Source organism: Hoplias malabaricus, chromosome 12, assembly GCF_029633855.1.
Source record: "Hoplias malabaricus isolate fHopMal1 chromosome 12, fHopMal1.hap1, whole genome shotgun sequence".
In the NCBI taxonomy this organism is placed as follows: domain Eukaryota; kingdom Metazoa; phylum Chordata; class Actinopteri; order Characiformes; family Erythrinidae; genus Hoplias; species Hoplias malabaricus.
Genome location: NC_089811.1, coordinates 26,139,611 through 26,164,713, shown reverse-complemented (window position 1 = coordinate 26,164,713; position 25,103 = coordinate 26,139,611). Strand labels below are relative to the sequence as shown.

The following is a 25,103-nucleotide window of genomic DNA, read 5'->3' as shown; positions in this document are numbered from 1 at the left end:
CACTTGAGTATAAGGTCACTGTGCTCAATGTCAAGCATGGCTAGGAGGGGGCATAAAGCCCCCCAGCATTGAGCTGTGGAGCAGAGAAACTGCATGCTCTGGTATTATGAAGCTCCATTCAATAACTCTGGGATGGCTTAGAGTGGTGTATGTGATCCAGAACTAAATCACCCAACATCAGTAATTTACCCTGTGATTCTGTAGCGAAATGCCACTTATGTCCAGTGCAGTATACTCCCCATTTATACTCTTAATTCAGGATTGTAGTACTGCACATTTGACTGTTTGACTTGTCCCTTAAAACCAGGAACACAATACAATAAGATCCCATTTACAATAAGATCATAATCATTACTGTAAAACCAGGCAGTTTATTTATATTCTAAACCAGTTAAAGGGGACATATTCCACTCCTTTTCCACAAGATAGCACAATTCTGGGTTCATAAGGAAACAACACTAACACGGCTCAAACACACCACTGTTCACCCCCTGTCTTAGCATTCCTGTTCAGAATGTCCCGTTTCTTTAAATGAGAATGAGCCACAGCTTAGTTCAGCGTGAGCACTCAGGTGTGAAGAGCAAGGAGCAGAAACTCTACATTATTTTAACCATTTCCTTCTCCGTTCTTGTTTTCACCAAATTTCTCTATGGTTTTTGTGTTGCTCAGTTTAACCTTGCTTTTCACTCTCACATAAACATGGGTCCAGGGCTGTGGTTGTAGAGGCTGAGACGTGTAGACGGAACAATCCTAAAGTCTCTGCACTCTACGTAACGTGTGGCTCAAAATAAGAACAAGTTATTTTATCCTATGTTTTCAGACTTGGGCAAACCAAGATATTTTCCTAATATGTCCCCTTAAATATCATAATGAAATCGTATTACTGTTTTGAAGAATTGCTGCCACCTTGCAGAGATGGGCTTATTCATCCTTTTCTCACAGGTTCTGTACTGTAGTGCTGGACGGTACATGTCTCTGGTGTTAGCAGTGAATTCATGCCTAGAGAAGAGAAATTCTGGAGATGCAGAATGTACTCCTCCAGTTCGGTGTGCATTGTTGTTTTTGATAAAACCCCTCATTATTTCGCTTGCCATCCAGGCGCCAAAAGATGCAGTAGCTGTTTCATTGGCATATACGTCATACAGTCTTTTGTTTGGCTTTGTCATAGCAGTGGGTTTGGCTCAGCAGGGTGGGAGAAATAGATTGTTTCTCAAGCAGTTCAGGGGCTTGATTTGGGGAAAAAAAAAATCTGGTCGAACACTAAAAATAACAAGGTGGGAGGAGACTGGATTATTGTCTGGGTCCATTCTGTTTGAAGGGGCAGGCTGGTTATTGTTTATAAATGTGCAGCAGTGTAAAGCCCAGGGTGGATGGATGAATGCGCACCTCTCAGTCTGTGAAATGTGATCTATGATATGACTGAGCTGCTTGCTGTCGCAGCATTAATTAATACTTGATGTGATTGAAGGAGTTCAATTTGTCTGGAGTCTTATCATGTGCTGTTTTTTTTCTTTTTTTTTTGTCAGCGCGCCTTGAAAACAGACAACAGCAGAGATAGAAACAGCTAAACCCTGAAATGGATAATTATGTCTTATGTATTATTGTCATGGCCCTCATTTTGTACCAATCAAGCAGGACCAGCTGCTCACTGTTGTCACTGTCATTATGTTGCTTAAATTAATGCAGTGCTTCAAGGCTTGCAATTCAAACCTGACTCCATCGAGTGCATGAAATGTATGCTGATTGCAGGGTGCTGCTTTTTTTTCTGTATCAAAATGTCGTGCGCAGAGTCTCTGTACATTGTGAAAACATTTCATGGCAACTGGATTATAGACATGGCACACAACTACCTGGGGAAAAATCTCATTATATTAGCTTTCATTAAGCTTAAGGACCACTTTTCCTTCTTTCCTTCGTGACAGCATGAGATACAAGAAAAAAAAATACATAAAAGGGAACATATTATTCTTACCAAACCACAAAATGTGAAATAAAATCTCTCATCAGTTGTTCTGGGCTGTCTATGTAAAATAACATGGGATAAAATGGGCTGTTCTCATTTTGTGCAGCTAGTTATGCAGAAAAAAATACTTTCAAATTTTTTAGTCTCTTAAATAACAGCACTGGAACCACATTAATATGAGAGCACAAAAGCGCATAGAAATACGATTACTGATTAAAACATGTATGGAAAAGAAAGATAACTTTTTAAAGAGAGTAAATGGCTAAAAGCCAGCTTTTCTGCTCCTCACTCCTAGGCTCTTGTGCTGTGGTTCATTCTCATTTAAAGAAACAGGCCTGAAATTGGTCATTCTAAACAGGATTATTTAGAAGGGAGACCGCTGCTGTGGTATTTGATCCTTGTGGTATTTTGACCAAAGCATATTACAGATGTTTCATTAAGACCCCAGGCTTCTGACTTGTGGAAAAAAGGGTTTGATGTATCACATTTACTGATATCATAAAAAACAACCTAGCTTTAACCACAGAGCAAATTAATGCTTAAAGAGCCCTGACTAACTCCATTTCACTGTTTAAATGTTTATGAAAAATATTGAACATCAATTCACACATCAGAGCATCATTATAACATCCCACTGGTTCTTTTGGGTCTAGTCCTGATTATCTGTTAGCTCTTCAGTTTAGCTCAATATAGCAATTCTAAATAAATATAATGAAACATTCAGAATTTGTCTAAGGAAAGCTCTGGACAGAGCAGTCACCATTCCAAAAGCACGTGGTTCCCTTCTATTCCAAAAACACAATACCTGCACCCGTATCACTAACCCATTTCTGTATAGAAAACCCCTCAGGGCCACAAGAGCACAGAGCACTTAGTCAAAGTGACTTGGGTAAATGAGTGTAGAAAGAGAGAAAACAGGCAAAGATTTGAGGGCATGTCTGTTTCGATTATGTTGGACTATCCCAGGTCTTGTTCTGCATTGCAAACATGCTGGAACTGAACCATACAGTAAAATGCGCCTGGAAGAAAACAACACCTTTGCCAAGTACACACCACCTTCCTAATCCAAAAATAGAAGACGCTGAAGAGTGCTCGCACAGGTCAACATAAGACTTTGTGATTGTAGGAATAGAAAAGATCTGGTGGTTTCTCTAGTGAACACCGCAAGCGCAAAACAGAACAAAGCACATACACAGAACCCTGTAGCCTAAACAAAAGTGTTCTTGAACATATCAGATGGTGCTGGCAAACAGACGGCAAATCCTAAACTTCAAGGTGCATGTTTGCCGGAAGTAGCTCACACTTGGCAAGCACTATAACGAAAGGAACCAGATACAGCTTCTAATTAGTGCATTCAGCTACTTTAAGTTGCCCCTGTCGCTGACACAGGTGTCCAACTGTGTACTGCGCTTAAGTGCTAATGGAAGAGAGTGTTCTGGAGCAGCAGCACATCAGCCTAAGTGTAAATTAGTGAGGTATAAATCTCCCAGCATTCAGCAATAGGGCAAAGGACCTGTATTCAATAAATACGTACAGGCATATGCAAAGCAGAACTAAATATCCATGCTCCCAATAGAACCCAAATGCTAACAAATCCTCACAGCAATGTCCAGCACTGATTTGTAAAGAAATGACAGATGGGCAGGTGTCTATACACATGTAATAAGCAAACAATTGACATTGTTATGGTATGAAAAAGTGTATTACAAATGAGCATGACTGCATATCCCTTCTACTGTGCTAGAAGCCAGCAGTGAAGCAGCATTGTAGCCCTGTTCCAAACTGCAGCATAGAAAAGTCACTGCTGTTTCTCTGACTAAATTATCTGCATTGGTTTGACCTGAAGTTTTGAAAAGTGAGCTGAGAGACTCTGTGAATCTCCGAGAGCTTTTAAAGCTGTTCAGCGAAGAACTTTATCTTGCCTGTCTGGCTGCACGCCGCTGCTTATGCTGCATCTCCAGGCTTTCTTCTCTCAAAGCTAGATGAATCGGGTGGAGAGCAGAGGAAGGGCTACAGGCACCGGCACTCTTTTCCATGCAGTCATGTCCGCTGCCATTCAGATCAAGTTCTCCATTAAACTTTCATTGCCATTGTCCGCTCTCGATTGATGTCTGTGTCAGAAATTATTCATAAAGCACTTTTTAAATATGCATCATTACAACTTTGATGAGGGCCATCGAGTCTTTGCTTCCTGCGTTTATATTAATGAGCAGAAATTATTTACGGTCAAATCAAGCGCAATCGGTGGCTCCGTCCTCTACTCGGGGCCTGTTACTATGGATGCAACTGGACTGTTTAGCTGTCCAGAAAAGCCATTGGCTGCTTCACGTTTGCTTTCAGAGATCCTTTAAACAGTGGGCTTGTGCATTTTAAACTGATGAGAGCCCTCATAAGTTCATTACAGATGAAAACCTGTTTTACATCTGAATGAGAGGCCTCAGGAACCGAGGAAAACACATGAATCGACAGACACATGCAGGGGGCTATATGAATATTAATACATTTTGTCAAGCACATTTGTTTAAAGCCAATATATAAAGGCTTTAGTGAGCAAGGGCACACATTAACTCATGGTTGTTAACTGGCAGCCTTAGACACGAACATGCACACAATAGACTCTTATGTAGGTCCTTGCATATCACTGATGGCAGTGTATGGTGAAGTGTCAAGCTCCCTGAGAATAAGTCATAACATGATTCCTCCTTGAGATCAGCTCCCACTTCTCCTTCCATCAGATGTTGTGAATGTGAAGCAGGCAAACACTAACAGGCAGAACAATCAGGACAATCCTCCACAACATACAGAAAGCTATTATGGTGGATATGACGCACCTTAATTTGACAGATGTTGCTTTTATGTTTCACCATGACAGTTTTGAAGCTAATTATGCCCACGGATACCACAAAGGAATGCCAACAGACGTCCATCAATGTAAAATAGGACTGAAGCAACAGAGTCTGTTACCATACTATTCATTAAAAAGTACTATGTGAATGAGAATACATAAATATTGATGAAAATATGTGAAGTGCAAATGAGTGCTCAGGTTTAGATACCATAATTTCCCCCAAATCCCCTCGATAGAGCAAGCCCCACTTACTTCAGCAGATTTCACTCTCTCGTTTTCACTAAAATGAAAGACAATGAGGTCCCAGGTTAAGATCAAAAGGTATTATTTTAAGGTAGAGCTGCGTGATGCATTATATATAAGGCATAAGCAGGACAACAATGCAAGACAGCCCGGTTTCACATGTTCCCCAAGATATCATTTTCTTCACAGACACTCATAATGAGTAAAAAGCAGACTGAGATATTGCAGTGTGTTCTCTCCTCTAATGTGAGCACAGCGTTTCACTTGATGAGAGTCCGTATCTTAGTCGCCACCAATTCAGTTCCTCTCAGGCATCAAAAAGCCACTCAACAGTGCCCCCTACTGCTTCCGACTGTTCCAATCTGTATTAAAGGCATCACCGGTCTGAGTTTTCAACTCAAGTGTTTGCATTCAGGAAATCATGATGTTTTTTTTATTCAAACTCAGAGAAATACGCAAAAGAATAAAAGGCAACTGTGAGAATCACTGACCGTTACACAGCTTCAGTTTGCTGAGTTGGTTTGCCATAAAACCTGAAAATGACTAGGAGCAAATTTGAGATATTTTTCTCCTTCTAATAAAGTAGATATAACTCCTGTAATATTTGTGTCTTACATGTTCCACTTGTTTATTACAGATGCGTTCAAAGAAGCATGCGCATGATGTGCACAACAGTAACAGATCAGACTTCAGTAAAGCCTATGGAGCCAGATTCAGAAACAATGCCTTCAGTAGAGGGGCTGTAATAGTTTAGAGGCATATGAAGGAAATTCACCTGTTTCCTCTATATAGCAGTAGTTCAAGATCTTAAATGCAACCTAAATTTAAATCAAACCAGAAGGCTTATTCTAACTTGGAGGATAACTTCAGCAGACTAATGAAGGGTATAAAAACAAGAGCACATGGAGAATGGCCATACAGTAAGAAAAACACAATAAAAATCCAACCCTGACCATTTCAGCTCTTTCTAATAATATTCACATTTAATCAATGTCTTTTAAGAAATCCCAAACCACAGACTTGTATATACTGCTCTATTTAAGTGGGAAAAACTGCTCGTTTAAGAAGTATTTTGGAAAGGTGAGCAGAGCACAAACTCTTCTGATCCCAAGACAGAACGTGAGTGGCAAGTAAATCTGTCTCTCTCTAAAAGAAACAAGAAACCCTGTCTGAATACTCTTCTCCAGCTTTGTTAAAGAAGACTAATCACTCCATTTTGTAAAGGAGAATGAACAGCATATAAAAGTAGAATATTTCCGAGCACAAATGTAAGACGGAGGGAACCAAATATGATTTTTTTAAAATACAAACTGTACCTTAAAACTCAGCTAATATCCAGCAAGGTATCCAACAGAAACGTGGAGAAAGAAAATAGACCACACTACCAATAACAACCACTTCGAAGTGCAAGGCGCAAAATTAGAGAGGAATTTCAAAGAGGTGTTGGGTTCTGAAGTAAATTTCATGTTACAAGAACAGACAGGTTTGAGATTGGGGTAAAACACACAGCAGCAGTAAAGACAGAGATGAGCCAGTAAAGTTCAGGAAAGTACCCTGCAGCCAACATTCATGGTCTCAACCCGACGCTACAAAGAAGAAAAATCAGTTTTTCAGCAGATATTATGTATGAAAGTAGTCTGATTGTACCTGTAGAAGCCTTTCCTGGGTGTTGAGAGTGTGTAGAGTGGTCCCACAGCGCCGTGTCGCTCCTCGGATTGCGAGCTGAGAGCTGTGTGTTATCCGTGTGTGAAAGTCAACGGTTTCTCCGACAGAGAGCCTTCGCTGCTCTCACTGCTCTGAGTGTTCAGAGCTCGCTCTACTACAAGGACTACTGCACCGCCGACAAAGAGAAGGGGGGCTCCACAGTGATGTTAAAGTGAATATCCTTTATCAAACCTAAAATAACCTCGACAGAATTTGGTCTAATAAAGCTTAAATGTGTGTGAATGGTGTTTTTAGTCAACTCGCACATTTGAGATAGTATGAATTATTTGGTTGGATCAACACCCCCGTTCAAGCTCGATAGTCTATTCCTATAATCTATGAAGCCGTTGATTAACTGTTTGGGGTTTGAGACTCAACCGCGAAACGGAGTTTTTCGAGGTTTGACTATAGAATCGAGACTGTTGTGGGGAAATAATAGATTTAATAAACTGGTCCTCATTATTTCAACATTTAAACCCGCCGAAAAGTGTGCTGCACAGGTTTTGGGAGGTAAATCCTGCCAAAATTAATTAATGCAAAAAATAAAATAAAAAGCACACTTTTATGTTCTTTTCTGAATGTGTGCGCAAATATGACCAAAAATGAAATGAAATAACTTCATATGCAGTTTAGTTTTTCACTCAAACACGGGTCATCACCGACAAAAATAAAGTTAAATCTTTTTGTCAGTTTATTTTCAATATCATGCTGGTATTTCAAGGTCAAATGAAAAATGGATAAAGAGCCCTGTAGGCCCTTTCAGTGGCAAAATGAAAATGATCACCTACTGCAGGTGTCTTTTCCAGCTTTCAGTTTGCCTTCTTTGGGTATTCTTGAAGTGTGAGGGACATACACAGTAAGTAGGCAAATGACAGCAAGTCAGAGGTTAGGGTTAGGGTAGTCTCCCATTACCAGACTCTCTAGGGAAAGGTCTGGTACCTTTCACCACTTAACATGGCCAAGAGCTTCCTACTGCGGCAGGAAAAGAAATTTGACAGACATGCAAAAAAGAGCATCTGTGGCTGAGATAAGGGTTAGGGTGGCCTCAGCCACAGAAGCTCCGTCCCACAATTTGGAGAAGAGTCTGATACTTTCACTGCACTAACCTGGCCTCACTGTCAGGATTCTACCAGTTGCATTCTGATTGGCTCTCGGTACCTCCGCATAAACACACTTCCATTTATCATTTTGTACTGGCTTTGGTATATGTCTGACTTGAAAGATTGCCTCCACACATCATGTCAAAATAACAGACTTGTTATTTGGTCCTTTTGCATGTCCGTCAAATTTCTTTTCCTGTAGCAGTAGGCAGTTGAAAATGAAAAGCTTCATACATATTGCATTTTCATGAAAAATGAAAAATCAAACACCACTTTGGCTTTCCCTATATATTTTAGATTTCAGCATAAACTACCAGCATAGGTATTGAAAATTAAATGACAAGAATACTTTTTTTTACTTTTAGTTTTACTTTTGTCAGTGATGACCCATGGGTGACTGAAATATTTAATTGCAGTCATGTCACTGACCAATCACCAATTAACCTTGTTTATGTTTTGTAGCTTTACAAAATGTTACCAGTCTTTTCTTTTCCTGCCCTATTTTTTTTTGATGTTACAATCATCAAATTAAAAATATTATATATCACCAAATATTTTTCAAAATCAAACCAATTTTCCAGTTTCAACATTTGAAATATAGTCTTTGTTTATTTTCTATTAAATGTAGTGTATAATTGAATTGCACGTCATTGCATTTGGTCTTTACATTTTGCTAAGCAACCCAACAATATGGGGTTCTGCAAATAGGGGTACATGCTGTAAATCTTTAGTCGTAGTGCTGAGTGATATTGATATAATTCTGTAATAATGATGTATACTGGGTGGCACTGTGGCACAACAGCTAGTGTTGCTGTCACACAGCGCCAGAGTCCTGGGGTTGTGGGTCAAGTCCCACTCCGAGTGACTGTATCTGAGGAGTTTGGTGTGTTTTCTCCCAGTGTTCACATAGGTTTCTTCCAGGTGCTCTGGTTTATTCTCAAGGTCCAAAACCTCATTGGCTACTCAAAAGTGTTCATAGGTATGAGTGTGTCTTTGCCCAGTGATGGACTGTGTTCTCACCTTATGCCCAGTGATCCCAGGTAGGCGCTGGACCCACTGCAACCCTCAACTGTATAAGCAGTTACAGACAATGAATGAATGAATGAATGATATATTTGGAATATATTAACATCAAATATACACTATATGGACAAAAGTATTGCGAATCATTTAATTCAAGCATTTCATTCAGTCCATATTCACCACAGATTTATTCTTTCAAAAAATGTTATGTTCTAGGACTGTTCTTAAGTGCTCACTGAATTTAAGCATGTTTCTGCAGTTGGATCCCACTGTTGCAACTTGTGAGTTAGTGAAATGACTTCCCTATTCCACAATAAACTTTAAGTGCTATTATTGAAAATTGGAAGAGTTTATGAACTACTTCAGCTCATACACATATTGGCAAACCACGTAATGTTACAGAGAAGGGTCGCCGAGTGCTGGGGGACACGGCGCATAAAAGTAGCCAAGGCTCTGCTGACTCAGTAACTGCAGTGTTCCTATTACATCAGTACAAAAACTGGGAACTGGGAACTTCTTAGCATGGGTTTCCATGATCGAGCAAGGCTTATATCACCAAGGGTTAGATGGAGTTGTGTAAAGCATTCCGCCATTGGCCTCTGTAGCAATGGAAATGTCTTCTGTGGAATGATGGATCACATTTCTCTATCTGTCGGTCTGATGAATAAGTCTGGGTTTGGTGAATGTCAGGAGAATTTCACCGGCATGACTGCATTATGCCACTTGTATAAGTTTATGTAGGAAGCATACAGGGTTGTTTTTCATGTGTTGACCTGTCCTAAGGCAGAGTGAATGGTGATTTTAATGCTTCAGCATACCACAACAATTGTATGTTTTCAACTTTGTGGGATCAGTTTGGGGACGGCCCTTTCTGTCCCAGCAAGACTGTGCCATAGCGCACAAATCAAGGTCCATAAAGGCATGCTTGGGTGAGTTGGGTGTTGAAAAACTTGACTGACCCACACAGGGTCACACCATTGAGAAATTACAATGGAGATTGTGAGTCAGGGCCTCTCATCCAATACAGGGTGTCTGACTTCACAAACACTCTTCTTGATGAATGGGCAAAAATTCCTACAGAGACACACTCCAAGAAAAAGGAATGTAGCTGTCCCAATACTTTTGTTCATATATTGTCCCTTTTGGGAAATATGTGTTCTTAACATATGCTATTTACGAACCAATAATTAGTACTAAATAACTACTATGTTAAATGATATTAAGTTACACTTAAAATACACTAGGTATATTAGTCATATGTTATTTTCACCGCTCTTCTTATACAATTGAAGAATGTTTCTCATTAAGCTGTCTGACAGAACACTAAAACACACAAAAGTGTGTGAAAATTACTTAAGAAATATAAAATAAAAATCAATTTCACTAATGGGGCGGCATGGTGGTGCAGCAGGTAGTGTCGCAGTCACACAGCTCCAGGGACCTGGAGGTTGTGGATTCAAGTCCCGCTCTGGGTGACTGTCTGTGAGGAGTTTGCTGTGTTCTCCCTGTGTCAGCGTGGGTTTCCTCAGGATGCTCCGGTTTCCTCCCACAGTCCAAAAACACATGTTGGTAGGTGGATTGGCGACTCAAAAAGTGTCCGTAGGTGTGAGTGTGTGTTGCCCTGTGAAGGACTGGCGCCCCCTCCAGGGTGTATTCCCGCCTTGCACCCAGTGATTCCAGGTAGGGACCCACCGTGACTAGTGGATGACTAGTACACTCTGTATATACCTTAATATAACTTAAAATACTAATTAATGGTTCCAAAATAACATAATTTAAGTACATTTTGTTCCACACTGAGCACGAATCTTGTTATTTTCAAAGTAGACAGAAAGAAAAAAAGATTCTTATATTTCACAGGAAACTAATAAGATCACATCCAAAATAATTTTGGACCATTTCTAGTACTGACCAATTAATTCTTGTCCAGATGTAATTTAAGTGGTGCGACATGTAGAGTCATTGCCTCGGTTCCAAAATCCTGGGGTTCTGTATTCGACCCCTGCCTGTGAGGAGTTTTGTGTTTCCCCAAAAAACACATGTTGGGAATCTGACTAAAGTTGTCCACCGTGTCTGGGTAGTGTGTGATGCCCTGTGAAGGACTGCAGCCCTATCCAGGGTGTGTTCCTCCCTTGCATCTAGTGATTAACCCTGATCAGGATAAAGGGGTTACAGAAGATGGATGAATGTAGGCTAGTGTAATTGGCAGAAAATTAAACAATGACAAAACGAAGCATTAAAGGGTGGTTTCCTAGTCAGGGATTAAGCCTAGTCCTGGACTATATTCTCCCTTCAGTTTAGAATCAAAATTCAAAGTGCTGGTGTAGCCCAGGACTAGGTTTATTCACTGTCTGAGAAACCACAGCATAAGCTTTTGTTCTAATAGCAACATTATTTAAATTTGGGAATAGGAAATTATTTATTTTATTTCCACTCTATCATGGACTTATGTTCATAGTTGATAGTAATGAATATGAATATTGCTAAAACTAAAATCTATTTACACGTGAATGTTAACATTTAATCTGCCTAGTAAAGAGTTAATTAACTTTACAGTCCATTTATTCTTACTGACTTTTAACTGCTTGTGTAATTTCTTTCATCAGGGCATGCACCTATAGATACCTATAGATACCAGTGTCAACAACATTATCTCACGTTTTTATTATTTTTCACTGAGCAGCACACTGACACAACAGGTAATGTTACTTTCACACAGCTCCAGATCTTAGGGTCTTGGGTTTGACCCTTGCCTCATTTTGAAGAGTTTTAACATGTGAGGGGGTGATACACTGCAATGCACTGACTAACCCTAACCCTGTCCAATGTGTGACCCTGTCTTGTGCTTAATGATTCCAGACAGGTTCCAGGTCCAGGTATGGAGTGGTTACAAAAATGAATAAACGAAAGGCTACTTCTATAGAGTGTGATCAGAAAAGATATTTGATCATTTTGTATCTGGTTCAATAAATTAATTAACTTAGCCTCATAATTGCTAAATGCATTTTTGTAGATGAATTCTGGGCTGGAGGTGAGTATAATAATCATAATCATTACATGCTTTTTAAATGACAGGGTACAAGTTATAACTCGCTTGTTTGCACCACTTAACATCTTAAGTTTCTCCATAGAAGCCTAGGCCCAACTACACAGTACTATACACAGCACTGGCCAGTTTTGGGGAGCAAGGGTGGATTAAATGCATTTATCTTCACAAGCCACCAGGCCATTTTTCAGAGAACCAGCAGACCAATCTTCTGATTGAAAACAGGATGTACCGACTGTATACAAGGACTGGGCATATTCTTGTTAATGTAATGTCTGTCTTTAGTAGTATATTAGTAGTAGATAGGTAGCGTCACTGCCACACATTCTCAGGGTCCTAAGGCTCAGGGTTTAATCCCCACCACAGGTCACTCTTTGGTTTGATGTGTTCCCCCTGTATGTGCATAGGTGTTTCCATGTGCTCCTGTTTCCATCTGCCATCCAGAAACACATGTTGGTTGACTATGCAAACGTTACTGTGTGAGTGGCTGGGTGAGTGTGTGAGGCCCTGTGATGAACTGGCACCCCATCCAGGGTGTGTTTCTGCCTTCCGGTCAGTGATTTCAAGTCAAATATGAACCCATAACTGACAATTATCAGGATGAGTGATTACAGAATATTAATAATGAAATGAATTTTTCTTATATTATTTGCCCACTTCTGATCCTGCAGCTGAGAAAACAAAAAAATCCGGTGTTCTGCTGCGGTGAACTTCATTTCCCATGATGCTCACCGCGCTCCTTGGGATTGGGAAGAGCGCATTGCGCATGCGCAGCCAGACGTGGCATCGGCATCATGGCTTCTTGGTGGCGCTACGGGAGACGCAGGAGAGAGACAGAAATGCACATCTTCTTACTGCTGGTGAGTCTTTAATCACCATCCCCGTCTCTGGTATTGTGTTTAGAGATTGTAGTGGGTTATGGGATCGCTTTTCTTGCTTGCCCGTAATGAAAGTAAACAGGGGGAAGGTTCCAGTCTGCAGAGAGCAGTTGAAAGTTGACAGGCTGTGTGTGTGTGTGTGTGTGTGTGTGTGTGTGTGTGTGTGTGTGTGTGTGTGTGAGAGAGAGAGAGAGAGAGAGAGAGAGAGAGAGAGAGAGAGAGAGAGGCGACTTAACTTAAGCTCCCTCACCATTCAGTCGTGTAAATGTACACACAAATCATATTTACTGAGGTGTTTGGAGGAAATGCTTGGAGCACATATGTGAGCTGAATTGTTCGGCAGGGTTATCCCGCCGATTAAACGTTACATTTTCGTCTTCTTCTTTAGTCTCCATGACTTCCATCAGAGCCGAGGTTCTTCGCCTTTAAAGTAACGTTATAAGCGCTCGCGGCTGTAGTCTCGTGATATTGCTGTGATTGCTCGCCGCGGTTCTGTTCCCGTGGACTGTGGGCGTGGCCATCCTTTAGACTGACCCTGACTTAATCAAGAACAAGATCAAGATCAGTGGAGTAGCTTAGACACTGCCCCTGTTCACTCAGTCGGCCTTGGCTTTCAGAGACTAACCCCACACTTTGTGTTAGTCTGAAACACAACCCCTGTTTAACATCTACAGCCATTCTCAGTCTGAGAGCCCCAACATTTCACATCATCTTTGCATGTTATTTGTGCCCTTAAGCTCATTGTGGGTTATTTGTGTGCTTTTATGTACCAGAAACTACCAAAATTCATAATCATTTTCCTGCTTCTGTTCTTTTTTAAATCTTACAAAGAACTGATGTAGTAACACTAGGTAGTATTTTTTTAAGTTAAAGTTACAACTTCATTGTAATGTTTCACTGCCCCGTAATAGGGAGAATAGAGCCTCTGTCATAGCAGCTTCACACTCAGCACTACAGAAGCTGCTCTAGGTAACTTTTAGAGGGGTGGTAGGAAAACACTCCCTCCCTCTCTCGTCCCTTGATTTCAGGACAGTATTTCTGCAAAAGGACTGCAAATATATGAGAAACCCAGAAGCAAAAATACAAAGCCTTAGCAAGTGTCGTCTTAAATCTTACGCATTGTTCAGACTCAGATATTTATATGAAGAAATTGTCTGTGCTGGTGGAGCAAGTGGTGCCTTCTCCAACTTAGACAATGTTTGTTTACGTGTTACAACTTTTATTTCAAATAATGCGAGAGAAGCTCTCTACTGAAACGAATGGCTACTGTAAACATTAAAGTCGTGTGTAATAACTGTTCTGCCACGTCATTCAACCCTTATTGTCTTGGAGCTTTTCCTTCACACATCCTGTTTTGCGGCTGCCATTGCACACAAAGGTTCTCCCTGGAGATGTAGAGAAGTTGTATAGTGGTTGGGCGGGGGAGATTAACACTGTGTGCTTGTGAGGGAGTGTGCCAGTATTTGCCTACGGCACTCTTGCTTGTCAAAGCAATTTTTAAAATCTCTTAATCTGGATTGAGAGACCTACCTCCGCCCCCTGTTTGAGTGCAGTGGGCACCGTGTACAACTGCTCTGGCACCCACGTGCCACTCTTCTGATGTGCTGTGTCCGTGCTGCCTAGAGAAGCAGAGCCCACTGGCTTTGACTGCCTGGTCTGGTGTGGAGGATGATGATGGAGGATGTATGTTCAGGTTTGCTGTTTCCATTACACATCTAAACTAGAGTTCATATTTTAATGGTAGCTTTGAATTATCTACAGGTCACTTTATTGAAAGTGCGACCAGAGCTCCAAACAGAGTTTTTTGGCTCATTAATCAGATATGTTCGAGAGGGGGGGGGGAGAGGGCCAGTTTGTGCTGAATCAGTGCAGCCCTTAAAACTGAAAATGGGATGCCACTCTGTAAACAAATTTGTCATGAGAGTGCACCAGGAAGCGCTGAGGATCACTGCAAATAGTGCTTATTAAATAAAAGTGATGCACATATTTTCTGGACTGGTGTGCTTTGCTGCACAAAATATGTTTGATGGATTATGCTGCATATTCTTAGGGTAAATCTCATTACTTAATTTTACCCCTGCCATTATTTTTTGAGTGTTATCTTGCCCCTTGGAAGTAAGTTATAAGGTGAAGTGGTAAGAATGACCCTTCAGGGGCCAGATGCTTTATCAGAACCAGAAAAGAGCAGTGCTTCAGCAGTACCCAGCTGCAGCTGTATTAGAACTAATGGACTTTAGTGTAGTTAAATTTAGGGCAACATGTCTTCAAAAGAATTCCACAATCAAATAATATCACCCACTCCTAACTCTCTCTGATATGAAACTGAATTCAGCAGCTTTATGTTTGAAACTTCCAGATACACCTTAAATTCTGTGGTAGCCACAGGTGCTATTGCTTCAGCATTTAAGGTGGAACTGGAAATTCCAAAACATCGACATACTACTTGCAATATTCTTTGCTTGTTTTGAAGTAAAGGGACATAATGCACTGAAACTACGTTAAACTACGATATTAGAAGTCATAGATTTTAAAGCAGGCATTTGTGGCTTTATTTCGCCCTCTCCGTTCCTCAAAGGAGCACCAACTAACACGGCCAAACTCCCGTACAGGTCAGAAGCTATTCTCATCTCTGGTACCACGCTGGTGGAACGAGCTTCCAAGCACTATCAGAGCAACAGAAACCCTCTCTGCATTCAAGAAATCCTTGAAAACCCAGCTCTTCCGAGAGTATCTCTTGCACTGAATGTCTTTCTTTAATGCACTTATTACTTCCTGGCATATTGCACTCAATGTAAGGTATTTTGTATAAATTGTGCTGTAGTTTGAATGTTAGATCCTCTTTTGTAATACCTCTTTGGATAAAAGCATCTGCCAAATGCATATATGTAATGTAAATGTAAATATTTGGTCACTTGTGCCAACATCTTGCCAGCATTTCACAAAGCATTCAGTGCCCCTGAAAACCTCAACTTTAAGGAGTATATAGCCCTCCTCCTTTGCCCTACCCTTCTTTCCCAATAGACTATAGACCTACAGACTATGGTTTATATGCCTTTTGTAGTTGTGCAGGCCATTTCCCACCAATCAGATATTGTCCAGATAGTAAACCAGAGGGCCAAGTGTTCTGACTTGAGTTATGTATATACATGTGTGTACACATTGAATAAATAGTGTCCTTATGACGATTTCTTTTTTGTGATTGCAGAGTGTTAATTAGCCATGGATCTTGGTCGCCTTTCACTCTAAAAGTAACAAACTCCAGGTGTATCTTTCTGTTTATTGTCTATGCTTATCTTCACGGGGCTTTGTCAGTGAAACTTGGTATGTGCTCTACTTTATCTCATATTTTTTCCATATTTTTTTTTGTCATTTGTTTGATAAGCATGCCTTATTTAGACTACTTTTCTACACAAAGTCTCAGCAGATCTAGGGAAACTGGAGAAACTATGCTGCTCCTAGTGGAATTTCACCTCCTGAAGATTTCTCTGCCCTACTGCAATCGCTGTCCTATTTGTCTGGGAAGTGCTTGTTTATTCTTTAGTTAATAATCGCTGAAGCTCTCCGCCGGGGTGCGAGGGAGGAGAAACCATCATAAACAATGTAGACTTAGCTGGGTCCACCGGGGATTGCTTAAAACACCAGCAAAATGTGAGCTACTCAGCCCAGATCTGAAATAAAGAAGCTGCCTTTTCCATCTCCCTCACCCATCATCCAGAGTCCCGTTCTGCGCAATCTTCGCTCTCCCCAAGCAGCAGACGATCATCAGCTGAAATGGTCCTGCACAGCACGCAGTATGTTCAGTCTGGGCACGTCGCTTTGCATCGATTGACAGGATGCGATTGGGCCTGTCCTTCTGTGCTGTTCTGTGGATGGTAATCACAATGACTGCCTTGTGAAAGCAGCAGCGTCATTAGGATAATGCCCTCATTGAACAAGGCCGCATGGTGAAAGCCAAATGGAAGCTTTTGTAACAGGTATGGGACATGATGATTGCCAGACAGTAATGGGCCGGCGGTATTGGTTCCCTGTCAGGTCTCTTGAAGAAGAGGTGCTGTTCCGAAAGAGATTCAGAAACTTGATGTGACTTGACATCCTACACTGCGGTGGAGTGTCTTTTCTTTTCTGAATGGACTTGAAGGGCCCAGGTGTTGAGATAGGCTTTGGATACACTTCATTAAAGCAAATGGCTGCCACACTTGCAAAGAAGGCTTTTAAATTAAGTGTAATTAAGTTGTATTCCCCAATTGGGGGAATCTTTACTCTTTTAACTTGTCTAATTGTAGTTTAATCTAGCTACTGCTTCTACTGAGGTGTTTCACACGTGCTGTTCTTTTGATGGTGTGGTGACACACAACCTCTTGCTTTTCATTATTTACTGCTTATGTACATGTCTGAGTGAGCAACACAGGGTCTCTGTTAGAGGATATAACAATTCTGGGCACATTGTTTTCTCCTCCAGGAGTGTGAGGTTGTGTTAAATTTGTGTTAAACCAGGTCTAAGCTCCACGTCTTTTAATCTGGAACTGAAATTGAGGGGGAAAAACAACAGTTGTTTGTAAGCCTCAGTGAGTATGCTTCGACAGGGAGGTGTGAAACTGAAAGCCTGTTATAACCAGTTTCATTATCAGACATATGCACTTTTGAATAGAGAAACTTATTTTATGACCCACACGGTTCACTACATGGGGTGGAACAAAGTAACTGAGATTCAGCCCCTGTGTTTTGGTGATGTAATCACAGAATGACACAGACATACCAATGCATAAGTATAAACGCTTTAGGGCATAGGGTACTTGTACAGGCTGCATTGATTTTAACACAGAAGCATACATCAGTCTTTAGTAGCATTTAGGAAAGGAGACTTCACGTGTCTTGGAGACGAATGTACTGACCTTCACACTCACAGCTTGATTGCATCCTGTGTATGTGTGAGTTCTAGTTAAAGTGGGACTGACAATGTCTAAAGTGAGAGAAATATATGTATCTAAAGCAGGCAATGTATCCCCAAACTTATTGGACAGTGCAACAAACACTAGGAAGCATTAGTGTGGCTATTTTTATCTGAGAACTTATTTGCTGATAGTGCAGAAGTCTATTCTTCCTGCTTCATTGGGCTAGCTTCTCAACTCCTTCATAGAGTACAAGATGGCTCCTGCGATCTGTTCTTTTAAACATGACTGCGGCTGCGGGCAGAGTTAATGTGACTTGTCGGCTGCAGACCCTTGCAGTGCTTTAATTACCCCTTGCTGTCATCGCAGCATGCTTGGCTTCAGCCTGCTGCTAGTCAGGATGTCAGCTCATCATTTAATCAACACTGTCCACCCTGTCCGGCCTGCGGCTCGGCCTCGCGCTCACACTACCATCAAATGAGACTCACACAGTCAGCCACAGTCCATCGCTCGTACAGGAGGGGTACATGTATATGATGATTAGGGGTTTAAAAATGAATGGGAATCTTTATGTAAATCATAATTGGCTATGGGCACTGTAGGTAGCGTTGTAACACAGCTCTTGGGTCCCTGGGTCCTGGGTTTGATCCTCACCTTGTCCACAAGTTTGTGAGTGTGTTTCAGTGACTGGGTGAATGTGTAAAATTGTCCACAGTTAGTTAGTGAGTGTGTGATGGGCTGTATCTTTTCCTGCCTAGTGCCCAATGATTTGAGGAGGCTCCAGACCCACAGGGACCCTGCTCAGGATGAAGTGGTTACCGATGGTGAATAAATGGTTCCTGTTTGACACTGATTCAGTGTAGCTTGAAAAATCCAATAGACAATAATAATTATACCAGACCCTTATGTGCTGAGATGCATGCTCTGAGAATCATTGCTTAGATTTGGGCAGGTTAGAGACTCCAGGGGGTCGTAGGTTTGTACGGGTGTGTTTTTAATGAGTACAATAATGGGAAGTCAGTCTGTCACCAGGCAAGATCATGCTTGAAAATGAGTCAGTCTCAGAAGCATCTCTAGTGCTGACCACCTCCATGATTCATCACTTTCCTGTACCTAACAGGTGAGGTATCCAGCCATTCCTGATAATAACTTGTCTCAAACACCACACTCTGATCGACTGCTGCTGCTTTTGCTTGCCTTAAAATGCTGCCCGTCCCCAGCTGCTGCGATTAAAGATCTGTCATTAGTGGAACATAGTATCACGATTTCACACACAGGACTCTGTGGAACCGGTCATAATGAGTAGTGCTATTAATGGAAATTTAACACATTAGTTTTACATAACCAGCATACCTTAATTTGCAAGTCCCTACGTAATGCTCATTATATGAATTATGTAGAAGACTTGCACACTGAAGCATTAGGCTTATGTCCACATAAGGGAATATCCAGTGATGTGAGGGCAGGACGAATGAGTATGTGTCACATTCCAGTCCTGTTTTATTATAGACACTGACCTGCAGAGTCAAAAGTCAAGGCTTGTTCTGTGCAGTAATTTCTGGCCTCGCTGGAGAACTGTCCTCCTTCACCGAGTGCGGGTTGAAGCGAGGCTGATGAGCTCATGTCATGGCTGGGTCAGTGTGTGCCTCATTCTCCTCACTTTGTCATAAATGACCGAAGCTCTGTCTACAGATGCCCGGCTCTGTTTGACCTCCACACCGGATACTGCTGAGCTCGGTCTTGCTCTGATTTGCACCTTAAGCCAGGAATATCATGCAGTTTATTAGCCAATTTTTGAGCCCAGTTTTATCATGACTGAAATTGAGGATTAGGCCAAATTCAGCTTTGTCTGCTGTTGTTTAATGACCACTTTGAGGGGGGAAATGATGCCTGATTAACTGTCCAAACCAGCTCTGATTGAGCAGCTGGGCGACTGGATGGGTTTCTGGCATGTCCAAAAATTTTGTTGCTTGTAATGCAGTTTCACCAGAACTCACTGAGCGATTTCATATATATACACACACACACACACACACACGCACGCACACACACACACACACAAGCACAACCACTGCCAAGGGAACTCACTGAGGCAGTCTGTGTGTATGCCAGCTTTGCTCTGTTTGACTGAATAAAATGGGGAAGTATACAATTGAATACAGCAAATTTAAAACTGTCTTTATGGAACAAAATGTGGAGAGACTGTATTTCTCTTGGGTTAAACACTGGTTTGAATGCTGTACCACAGAAGAGCCCCCAGGACTCATACTTAAGATTTCTCTGAGACTTGCCAGAGGTAGGACACGAGTGTGCTTGGATGGCAAAGCCTGTTTGTACCCCACATTTGAATTGATGGCTGTCAGATTGTGTCCTGGATCTCACAGTGGGTGAGGCATCCCTTGGTTAAAGGGCAAGCCTGCCCTGTTCCTCGCAAAGAAAGTCCCTTTTAAGTTTGTGAGTTTGAGAGTTCTTTGGGTTCTGGGGGCGCTGTATCTGTGTTAGCTCTGATAAACCAGCAGTTCCCCTGTGACTGTATTGTTCTACATCATAAAAAAACACTCTATGGCTAAAAAAAAGTTGTCTGCATATACTCTTCCAGTGTTAAGTAGGAATTGTTTTGCTGTGCTGGAGTAACAGCAAATGTATTATTCTGAGAAGGCTTTACACTCATTGATGTGAATATTTGAATAAATTCAGCTATGAGCGCATTATGGTGCTTTTCCACCACGAGTCTGGCTGTACTCTACTGACTCGACTCGGCTCGGCTTAAATCTTGTCGCTTTTTCACTAGAAGAGCTCCCCTGTGAAATGGAGCCTGTGACGTCGCACCACAGACTTTGAAACCACAACACCGGCAGTAAATTTAGGCACCACTTACTTTATGTATACATTATGTATTTGCGTGTTGTTTTTGTTTTTTGGACTGCACTCGCCCCGGGTCTCACAGATCTGTTGTACTTGTTGCATGTTCAGCTTTCGGCTGGAAATTTCCATTGACCATTGGCTCAAGGAGCATTTAAACCTCTTCAAAAAACCTTGAGGGAAAGTTACGAGCTGCGGTTGTGAGTCAGATAAAAATAAATGTGAAAGCTGCTGTAACTTAAGAGATTTTACAAGCGGCGAGTTTGTGCTGGATTTGAATGAGCTCTACATTTTATGGTGATTGACATGGCCCTGGCCAATCAGCGCTCTGCAGAGTTTACAGTTTAGTACCTATTCTGCATGGTTGGAACTTGGAGCAAGCAGGGACTGAAAAAGTACCTGGTTCCAGAGACCAGGTACAAGATTTGGCCAGTGGAAAAGCAAAGAGCCATGCCTGTTCGAGTAGTCGTGTAAGTTCCAGCGCCATTAGTGAGGTCAGGTACTTCTCATCTTGGCTGATTTCACATTGAATGATGTTTTATAACTGTAGACCTTTCAGTTCCTTTGCTGAATAAGAAGTGAAACTTCATTAATCAACTTGGGGAAATTGAATCACTGCATTTAGCACTTTATGAAATTAACACAGAGACTGGTGACTAATTGCACACAGTAGGGGCAGTGAGCGCGCACACACACACCTAGAGCAGTTAGCAGCCATTCGTAGCATCCTGGGAACAGTTGGGGATTAGGGTTATTGCTCAAAGCAAGAATCCCATTGATTGAAGGGGGAGAAAGTGTTCTTTAAGCTACAGCTGCCAAAGAGCTGGTGGATCTTATTTCTCACACTTTTCGTTGAGAATAGTGATGTTAAATATTCAATTGACAGTGACTTTTGTAAGATTAGTCGAAGTGTTGTCATTTGAGTGAACAATTACTAGTTCCAAGGAATATCTAATGCATTTTGCATTACGGCGTATTCTCTGATCAGTGCCTGATCACAGTTACACCCTCAGCAGATATTGTCGGTTCTAAATTATCATTTCTTATTGCTACTTCTACAGTCTGTCATCCCCAATCAGAGAACAAAGCCATAGGCACTGCTATGACTTATTTACTCTCTCTCTTCTACTATCATGTTCCCTGCTTTTGAATATGAGGTCAACAAATAGCTCATCATGGATGGAGAAATTTACAAATATATAAATGGATTATTTGTCCCTCTGTCCTTGTCTCAAAGGGACTTGGCAGTTAATCAAGTGCTGGAAGAGGGTTTCTGATGTGGAAATCATCTGGTAATTTCCAAGTGTATGTAGATTATAGAGGCATCTGTTCTGAAATGGAATGAGTTATTTCTTTATTAATATAGAGTGTGAAAGTCAAAAATTTTAAGTGAAATCCCTCTAAATTACAAAAATGTACAACATTGATTGGATTTAAGCAGAGTAACTAAATTATGACAGTTTGCAGTTTCCCGCTGCTGCAGCTTAAGATCCACTTCATACTCACTCATCCAGGCTCTGTTTTAAAACCATGAACACAGACAAAGTGTTATGAATGGGAAACACTGTCTAGGAGTGAGTGAGTGAGTATCCTCAGTCTGTTATAACAGAATATAGGTATATTTTTATGATCTTTTAATATTCAAAAGGATTAATCATGATATTGGTCTCTAGTGATCTCTGAATGTCCTCCATGTGCCGCATCTAAAAAAGTGGAAAGCAGTCTGGAGCAATCCATCATAAGAGATCTGATATCTCATCAGATTTGTAGAAAGGTGTTTTAGAATGTGCTTTTACTTTGTTTCTTATTTCATGTCAAAACGATATCTTGTGGAGAGTCCTCTGTCACGATAGCGATCCGCTAACGAGAGGAATATTGATACGCCTCTACAAACTGTTTGTGTAAGTGTGCTGTATCTCATCTGTAATTGCTGTTGTCTTTCAGGCCCATATTTCAGCCCAGTTTGACATACTGTTGTGATTCCAAACAAGTACGACAATTACATTGCCACACAGTTGGTGATGTTGTTCTAAAGTGCCTCTGAGATTTCGCCCTGACAGTGAAAAATGACAGTGATTTTCGCTCTGTTTCTCTATCTCCTTCTGATTCATTCTCTCTCTCTCTCTCGCTCTCTCTCTCTCTCTCTCGCTCTCTCTCTCTCTCTCTCTCTCTCTCTCTCTCTCTCTCTCTCTCAGGTTGTGCTTCTGTCCGCACTGCAGGCAGCGAAGGTATCTCCACTCATAGAGAGAGTGAGTGACCACAAGGATTTTAAAAAGCTTCTGAGAACCAGAACCAATGTCCTTGTCCTTTACACTAAGTCCGGTGAGTGCTGAAAGTGTGATTATGACATCTTTAGGGAAGCCTTAGTGTGGAGTTGTAAATGTTACGATAAGTAACACTTAGGAGTGGATACAACTAACCAGCTTTTTCCAGTTCACATTCTAATCTAGGGCTGCAACTAATGATTATTTTGATAATCAATTAATCTGTCTATTTTTTTTATTATTATTTATTTTTTTCCCGATTAATCGATTATTAATCGGATAAAAAGGAAGACAAGCCAAATTTGGTTTCCTGTCTGTTACTAACATATTCAGGATACCATCAGTTAGAACAGCTGCTTGCTGTGGTGTGCATATCTTCAAAACATAGTCAGCAATGCTGGGCTGTTTTTATCTGAGGTGAGAGAGAAAGTGTAGATATGAACATACACCTTTTTTAAGTTAATAACTACTGATCTAAAATGCAGACAACAATGCAGGCAAATTGAAATGACATAAATGGATATTGGGAGATGCTGCCATGTGCTGAGAATAAAAGGGAAATTCATCTAACACATATAACAGATATGGTTAAGATATTTAAGATTTTAGAGAACTAATGTTGTAATTATATAAGGAACACACAACCTGCCATTATTAAAAATTAGCGTTTACATGAAGAATTAACCCAACCGTTACATTAATTTTATATTTGTCAATATTTGAGTGCATGTAATGTAATATACACTTGGCTGTGATACTCAAACACTAACACGCAATGCCAGTCAGAAAAGACCTTGAAAAGGGCTTTAAATATATAATTTAAAAAATGATTGGATTTTTAACTCTGAATGTAACTGCCGCCACATTTAAGGTGGAACGGAAAACTCGCTAAATACAAGAGTGATATAAATTTACTAAAAATGAGACATCTTGTTTAACTACTCTAGCAGGCTCTAGTGACATTGAGTGAGAGAAAAACTAACATCGCTAACGTTAGCTTGACTAAAACTACGGCTTGTTTTGGAACTGCTGGTCGAGTTGACACATTTAAGGTGGAAGAGAAAACTCGGGGGGGGGGGGGGGGGGGTGATATCAATGTACTAAGAAAAACAAATGTTTAACTACTCTATCAGGCTCTAGGAACATTGAGTGAGAGAAAAGGTAGAATTAAATTATGATACTTAATCTCTTTCACACATAGCTCCAACAGGCTTCATTTTCAGATGCTCATGCAGTGATGTTGTGCTGCTGTGCCATGCGAGATCAGCTGTGCACATGTTGCACCTAACGCTGTTCCTTGAAGGCGTTAATGTAAAGTGTTCCCATAGTTTTGATGACTTGGGTCGTACATTTTTCTCTCTGCTTGTGCTAACATTATCCTCTGCTGTGACCGCCTCTGCCATTTTTCAAACCCTTTTTCCAGAGTTTGTCACGTGTAGCAACTGTACCTATGTGTATAATAACTTAGACCCAACTAATCGATTATTAAATTAGTTTAACATTTTAACACTCGATTTTAATCGATTTAATCGAATAGTTGTTGCAGCCCTATTCTAATCATCATATGAAATGCAGTGAGAGCATAACTCTGCACCTTAAGTATAATGATGGATCATTTAGAAGCTTGAGAGAGTAGCTTGTGTAGCTGCACAGTTTGAGTTTAGTATCTTCTAGTCCATCAGTGGATGCTGGTCACCTGGTGGTTCTGTGGGGGTCCTGACCATTGAAGAAGAGTGTGAAGGGAACAAACAAAATATAGAGAGCAACAGATGGACTACAGTCTGTAATTATAGAACTACAAAGTGCTCCTGTCAGTGGAGCTGAAAGTATGGACAGCAAGTTTAGAAGCAAGAAGGTTGTCATAATGTTTTATGGTTGATTGGTTTATGCCACATAATAAGCATTTACCAATGTTATATTCAATAGGAATGTATAGAGTAATGCAGTTTAATAGTGTTTAAAAGCTGTAAAAAATATTCCCTGTCTGCTGCCAGCTCTGAGCTGTGAGGGTGGTTCAAATTGTTGAATGATTGACAGTGTCATTGACATAGCAACATTAAAAAAAAAAAAATCGGTAGTGTCTGTAGCAGAGGGATGCCACTTGCAAGAACCTTGGTGCAAAAACCATGAGGCGGGTTTGTCTACGAATGTATTCTGTGATAAGTAGGATACACACACACACACACACACACAAACTCACTCTGTATGCTGCCCGTTAAACTGTACTATGTTTTACATTGCCACAATACTTCAAATGCTGGCTGGCCAAAAGAAATCCATCAG

General features: G+C 40.9%; 2 protein-coding genes across 6 annotated transcripts in view; one reads left to right on the top strand and one right to left on the bottom strand.

Annotated features, from left to right (window-relative positions):
- sema5ba (sema domain, seven thrombospondin repeats (type 1 and type 1-like), transmembrane domain (TM) and short cytoplasmic domain, (semaphorin) 5Ba) overlaps window positions 1-6,860 on the bottom strand; it is a 208,813-nt gene extending 201,953 nt beyond the window's left edge. For all 5 annotated transcript variants that reach the window (XR_010804681.1, XM_066686852.1, XM_066686849.1 and 2 more), the window contains exon 1: window positions 6,702-6,860. The gene's annotated coding sequence lies outside the window, so the exon portion shown is untranslated. The remainder of the gene's footprint in view (window positions 1-6,701) is intronic.
- Window positions 6,861-12,686: 5,826 nt separating this feature from the next.
- pdia5 (protein disulfide isomerase family A, member 5) overlaps window positions 12,687-25,103 on the top strand; it is a 72,453-nt gene continuing 60,036 nt past the window's right edge. Inside the window, exons 1-2 of the mRNA XM_066686136.1 lie at window positions 12,687-12,787; window positions 22,752-22,878. Of these exons, the coding sequence (XP_066542233.1) occupies window positions 12,722-12,787; window positions 22,752-22,878 (193 nt within the window). The 5' untranslated portion in view covers window positions 12,687-12,721. The remainder of the gene's footprint in view (window positions 12,788-22,751; window positions 22,879-25,103) is intronic.